Source organism: Ochotona curzoniae, unplaced genomic scaffold (genome assembly GCF_017591425.1).
Source record: "Ochotona curzoniae isolate NIBS_2020 unplaced genomic scaffold, NIBS_Ocur_1.0 contig_2861, whole genome shotgun sequence".
Lineage (NCBI taxonomy): Eukaryota > Metazoa > Chordata > Mammalia > Lagomorpha > Ochotonidae > Ochotona > Ochotona curzoniae.
Window position 1 is genome coordinate 3,422,971 of NW_024465620.1, and position 6,675 is coordinate 3,429,645.

Here is a 6,675-nt window from a genome sequence, read left to right on the forward strand (position 1 = left end):
GACGACAAGTTCAGAACCCCTGGGTGTGAGGGAGGAGGGGCTGGACCCCTGGGTGTGAGGGAGGAGGGGCTGGACCCCTGGGTGTGAGGGAGGAGGGTCTGGGCTGGACCCCTGGGTGTGAGGGAGGAGGGACTGGACCCCTGGTCTGAGGGAGGAGGGGCTGGGCTGGACCCCTGGTCTGAGGGAGGAGGGGCTGGACCCCTGGGTGTGAGGGAGGAGGGGCTGGACCCCTGGGTGTGAGGGAGGAGCGACTGGACCCCTGGGTGTGAGGGAGGAGGGTCTGGGCTGGACCCCTGGGTGTGAGGGAGGAGGGGCTGGGCTGGACCCCTGGGTGTGAAGTGGAGGGGAGGAATTTGCCTGTCCTGGCCCAGCCCTGCAGCAGGCACAGTGCAGGGTGTTCCTCTCTGTGCTCTCGGGAGCAGCTGTCTGTTGTCCAGGTGGCCGTGGCACTGGGGGAAGGGCCTTTGGCTCAGACTCTGCCACCTGTCCCTGTCACCTGGTCAGGAAGCTCCCCCACCTGTCACCATCCCTCTGCCGTCCTCCTCCTCCTCTTCCTCCTCTTCCTCCTCCTCTTTCTCCTCCTCTTCCTTGTCTGTCCATTCCTCCAAGCTGGATCCCCCCTCTCCTTCCTCTTCCTCCTCATCCTCACAGCACACAGCCCCTGGGCCGCTGACTTCCTCCCTGTCTCCGTCCAGCCCCCAGTCGTCCCCCAGGGCATCCAGGACAGCCAATGGTGGGCTCCTCGTCTCTGGATCCAGGTCCAGAAGCCCCCGGAATAGGGTTAGAGCTGGTGGCGCAAACTGGTCCCAAGGCGGTGGGGGTCGAGGAGGCCGGGGCCTGGCAGCTGCCCAGCCAACAAAGGCCTCAAACTCAGGGTCAGGGGCCAGGGCCACATCCCAGGGGAAGCAGGCGGTGGCTGTACAAAAGAGCAGCACCCCAAGGCCCCAGGAGTCCAGGGCTGGCCGCAGAGGCAGGGTGTCAGGTGGCAGTAGCAGGCAGAGCTCAGGTGGTGCAGTGGGCAGGGGCACCGTTGGGGCAGGTGTTGGGCTGCCCTCGGGCCGGGTCAGGCCCAGGTCACCCAGGGCCACACGGTTGCAGCTAGAGTCAAACACCAGCACATTGTCCGGCTTGACATCTGCGTGGACCAGCCCCCGACCATGGAGGAAGTCCAGGGCTCCGGCCAGCTGGGCTGCCACCCGCTTCACCAACAGCTCCGGGAGGCCCTGTGGGCAGGAAGGGAGCAGGGGGTCAGAGGCTCCCACTGGGATTCAGTGTCCAGACCTTTCACCTTTGGTATCCCCATAGCACCCCCTCTCAGCCTCAGCCTTCACCCTGCTTCCCAGGGACCACCAGGACCCCAATGCTAACCAGATATCTAACATTCAGCTGCATTCCACTTGCCCCACACAACTCCGTTGCCTGGACCCCAAATGCTACCCAGGGATTTCCTCTGGTGAAGCTGAAGCCCCATACCACATGTCCAGCTTGGTGGCATCTGAGCCCAGCCCCCCAGCTCAGACTCAGCACTGCTCATCAACCCCACTCACTTCATCAGCCTTCCGTGTAGTCAGTAATTGTTCCCACAGGGTTCAGCAGTGTGTGTGTCCCCTCCGCAGCCATTGCTCCAGTTCTCAGCAAATCAGTAACTTATTACTTAATATCCAACATTCATTCATTCACTTGTCCATCCATGCATCCTTCCATCCATCCACCCACCAATCCATCCTTCTGTCCATCCACCTATCCATCCATCTATCCACTCATCCATCCACCAACCCAGCCAACCATTCAGCCATCCATCCATGCATCCTTCCATCCATCCATCCATCCATCCATCCATCCATCCATCCATCCGTCCATCCTCTCATCCATCCTCTCATCCATCCATCCATCCGTCCATCCACTCTTCTACCCACCTGCCCACAGATGCATCCACCCATCGACACATCCACCCATCTGTCCACTCATCCATCCATCCACCTACTCATCCATCCATCCACCCACCCACCAATCCATCCTTCTGTCCATCCACCTATCCATCCATCTATCCACTCATCCATCCACCAACCCAGCCAACCATTCAGCCATCCATCCATCCATCCATCCATCCATCCATCCATCCATCGATCCACCCATCCCTTCATTCTTCCATTCATTCTTCCATTCATCCACCCATCCATCCATCGATCCACCCATTCCTTTCATTCTTCCGTTCATCCATCCATCCACCCACCCATCCATCCATCCATCCACCCATCCATCCATCCATCCATTCATCCTACTTTCTTTTCTTCCTTTAATCATCCTTTCTCGATCAAGCCTATCTCAAATCCAAAATCTATTCCTAAAGCACCCATGTCCCTAGCCCTCAAACTCCAGAGACCCCAGAACCTCATAGATTCACTTCTGGTCCAGTCTCTTTCTGGAAGAGAGCCCAGCTAGCTCAATCTGAGCTCATCCTCCGCTTCTCTGCCTTCCTCTCACTCCCCTCTGTGTCAGTCACCAGCCTCTGATCAAATCTAAACTCAGCCAGCCCCGGCTGGGTCCACAACCCTACTCGCCGTGGCAGCTCTACCTGCACCTCACCACGGTGCTCGCTGCCTTACCAGAGCGTCAGCACTTGCTCGGAGGTTGGGGAGTGGACACCTTGCAGGATGGGAAGGGGGGTTTGGGGAGATGCTGGGACTGGAGATAGAAGTTGAAGCGTTGGGCAGAGGCGAGCTGGGGTTAGCAGCACCTGCTTGGCCCTCCCTGTCCACCCCCACCCCTCACTCTGCACCTCACCCTCTCCTGGAGCATCCCGCTGAGGTCTCCACAGGGTGCATACTCCTGGCTGAAGGCGAAATGTTGGGGTGTCTGCAGGGGCCCGGCGAAGGTGCGCAGCAGGCCTGGGTGTGAAGAGACACAACGGCCCACGCAGAACTCCCGCAAGAAGCTTGTCCTGAGCACCATGTCCCTCCGCAGCAGCTTCAGGGCCACCAGGGGACCTGCAGGGCAGGGCAGGAACACATGGCGCAGGACAGGAGGGACCTCAGTGCCTGGGGTCTGGCATAAGCCCGGCAGCCCTCCAGGACCCCATGGTGACAGGCGGTGGACTCACCCCCGAGGCGAGGCCTTGCCAGGAGCACGCGCCCATAGCAGCCCGAGCCCAGCTTCCGGATGAGGCGGTACTGGGTGCTCAGGCTCCGCAGAGGAGTCACCCTGGTGGCCGTCAGCTCCACCAGCCTCTGTAGGGCTGTGGCGGTGTCCTCCTGCGGGAAGGGAGGGCATGAAGTTGGGGCCCCTGCAAGGGGCAGAGGCTCAGCAGGAACAAGGGTCGCTGTCCCCGGGGAGGAGGATGAGTCACGGTGAGTCACCACAGGCTCAGGCCACCTGTTTGAATGTCCTGCCAGGGGCTGGGGAGCATTGCCCACGGGCACTGGAGCCCCCAGCCACACCTGGAGCTGCGCCTCCCCCTTCTCTGGGTCCTGGGGCACACAGAGGCCTCCTTGCTGAGCCCTGAACTGCGCCCCCCAAGCTCACAGCCCCTTTCTTTCTGCCGTGTCCCTGCCCCACTCCATTGCTCACCTCTGAATCCCCGTCCTCGGGGGTCTCAGAATCCCTGAACTCCATCTTAGGGGGTCCCCTGCTACAGCTAGGGGGCCTTTGGCTGGCACCCCTTGTGTAGGTTCCTCTCAACAGCAACCAACTTCTGAGTGAGCCCCCCACAGCTCCTCTGCCAGGTGCCGCTGAGCCGAGGGCAGAAAGGGTAAGTGGGGTGGCCCCACAAGCCCTGCCCCCTGCGCAGCACCCTTGGGTGGGCGGGTGTGTGGTGCTCTGCGTACCCTTGCTCCCACAGGGCCAGGGTCTCTCTCCTGGTCCCCCTCCTGTTCCTCTCTCTTGCTGCCCGGGTCTCTGTTCTCTTCTGCCACCCCTCTGAGCAGCCCCTGGACACGGGCTGGGTCTGCCTCTCCCTGCCCTGTCTCAGGGTCCCCTGGCCCTTGCTGTCTCCCCTCTCTTGGTTCCCTTCTGCTCCCCGAGCCCCTGTCTCCGTCGTGGTGTCTCCACTCACTCCCTGAGTCTCTGCCTGCCTCTCTTTCCTCCTCTTTGTTCCGGACTTTCCCTGATCCTTTGTCCCTCCCTTGCTCTGGGCTGGGGTGTGTGTGACGGCGACAGACAGAGACATCCTGTCCCCCGCATGTCTCCCATGCCCCCTCTGACCGCTGCCCCTCCTCCCCCGTCCAAACTTAGACCAGCTTGGACTCTGGGCGCCGATCCCAGGACAGAGGGGACAAACGTGCCGTGAACCCCCAAGGGCCAGGCTCGGCTGGGAGAGACCCCTTCAGACCCACGGGGAATGAGGGCAGCCCGTACTGGGAGTTCCCATTCTCCTGTTACTGTCAGTGCCCTGTTGTAGAACACACACGCAGACCCAGACCCCAGCGTCTCTGCCCTCATATACAGGGTCCAGCCCCTCCTCCCTCACACCCAGGGGTCCAGCCCCTCCTCCCTCACACCCGGGGGGCCAGCCCCTCCTCCCTCACACCCAGGGGTCCAGCCCAGACCCTCCTCCCTCACAGCCAGGGGTCCAGCCCCTCCTCCCTCACACCCAGGGGTCCAGCCCAGCCCCTCCTCCCTCACACCCAGGGGTCCAGCCCCTCCTCCCTCACACCCAGGGGGCCAGCTCCTCCTCCCTCACACCCAGGGGTCCAGCCCAGCCCCTCCTCCCTCACTCCCAGGGGTCCAGCCCAGCCCCTCCTCCCTCACACCCCAGGGGTCCAGCCCCTCCTCCCTCACACCCAGGGGGCCAGCCCCTCCTCCCTCACACCCAGGGGGCCAGCCCCTCCTCCCTCACACCCAGGGGTCCAGCCCAGACCCTCCTCCCTCACAGCCAGGGGTCCAGCCCCTCCTCCCTCACACCCAGGGGTCCAGCCCAGCCCCTCCTCCCTCACACCCCAGGGGTCCAGCCCCTCCTCCCTCACACCCAGGGGTCCAGCCCCTGCTCCCTCACACCCAGGGGTCCAGTTCACAGAGCAGGAAACAGGCCATCCAAGCGGTGGGGCGGGACAGGAGCCAGCGTGGCACTCACGTGTGATGCCCATCGCACGTGCCCCTGCTCGGCTGCCCACAGCCCTCCTGTTAATGAGGGGAGGTGTGGACAGGTGTGGGCAGGAGCAGCAGAGGGTCTGACCACCCCATGTCCTGTGCTCCTTGGGCGACAGGAACTATTTTGAAGCGAGGGTCACCCTAAGATCCTTCTTTGTGGGATTGGGCGGGGGGATACGTGGCCTGCTATTTGCCTAATAAAAAAGTTCTGGGAAGAGCTGCATCCTGCCCTGGGGATGCCCCTATGCACTGAGAGCCCTCAGGATACCGCCCACTGCTCCCTGCACCCAGCCTGGGAAGAGTGGGCAGGGTGCCCCAGGCCCCCAGAAGCCCTCTGTGGCTGCCGAGGCTGCACTGAGAATCAGCCCCTCAGGACTGAGAAAACTTTGTGTTTAATCCTGTCCTTGTGCCCCTCAACCTGCACTCCACAACTTGAAAGCAGCTGAGAAGACGCCATAGTAAGCATTTACTTACTGCCTGTGAAGCGTCGGGTTCTGGAGACCCCAGCCCCAGCTCCCCTTCTCGACTCCCTCTTTCCCTCTCATTTATCCATCTAAGACTTTATGGAGCCCTCCCAGCCGGCCCAGGTGAGAACTGTGACAGTGCTGGCTGGGTTGCTGCTAGGGAAACTGAGGCATGAGGCAGCAGAGCCGGGGAGTCTGGCACTCCAAGCGAGCTCTGCACCCACCTGCCCTGGCTGCTCCCTGGAGACTCTCCCAGGGCCCGTGGATGAGGAGGTCAGCCACAGGAGCTGCCACCTGGGCCCCCGGGCGGGGGCAGGGACGCCGGCCAGGAGCCCTCCCCGTCCCGCCCGAGCTCACGGATGATCCCAGAGCTTTGCACCTCTCCATTTAGCAACGGCTGCCCGGGGTCACCTGGAGTGCCCTCTGCACACGTGTGGGGGTGGGGGACTGCACACGCCCTCCTCTGAGGCTGCCCTCAGCCGCCGCTGCGGCAGGCCCTCGTGCCCCTGCAGGCTGCCCAAGGCTCCCTGGGCCGTGCCGAGGTGCCCTCTTGGTCAAAAGGAGGGCAGAGCACGGTTGTTACAAACTTTGTGCTGTCTGAAGCCCGGGGTGCCTCCCGAGTGTCCTGAGCATGCTGTGTGTGGCATTCAGGAGCTGCTGCAGCAGATGAACCTTCCCAGGGCACTGACCTCGTCCACTCGCAAGGCGGAGCAAGTCAGAGATAGACAAAGAGGCGGGTCTTGCAGTTCCTCGTTCACTCGCCAGATGCCCGCGCCAGCCAGGGCTGGGCCAGGCTGGAGCCATGAGCTGCTCTGGGTCTCCCACGTGGGTGGCAGCGGCCCAAAGCCTTGGACCATCTCTGCTCCCCAGTTGTTAGCAGGCAGCTGGATGGGAAGTGGAGTAGCTGCTGTTGTAGGCGGCAGCTTGGCCGCTGTGCCGTCAGGCTGGCCCCCACACGCCTCTCTCTTCATTGCATTTTCTCATGAACTTTGTGACACCCCTTGTATGTTGTGCATGTAGTATGTGAGTGATCTTTGTAAGTGGATTTGGTGGCCGACCATGAGCTCATCAAGACCCGTTTGCGCTTCACAACCTGTGCAGCTCACGCCCGTAACCCGTCTTCCCT

At 62.3% G+C, this 6,675-nt stretch overlaps 1 protein-coding gene across 1 annotated transcript; it reads right to left on the minus strand.

Moving 5' to 3' along the window:
• Positions 1-564: 564 nt before the first annotated feature.
• On the minus strand, positions 565-3,612 carry SBK3 (SH3 domain binding kinase family member 3; the record flags this gene model as incomplete). Its single annotated transcript, XM_040978362.1, is given in 5 exon segments — positions 565-570; positions 573-1,223; positions 2,785-2,987; positions 3,101-3,251; positions 3,568-3,612. Coding segments are annotated over 5 exon segments (1,056 nt in total), but the record flags the coding sequence as incomplete, so codon positions are not given.
• Positions 3,613-6,675: the final 3,063 nt, after the last annotated feature.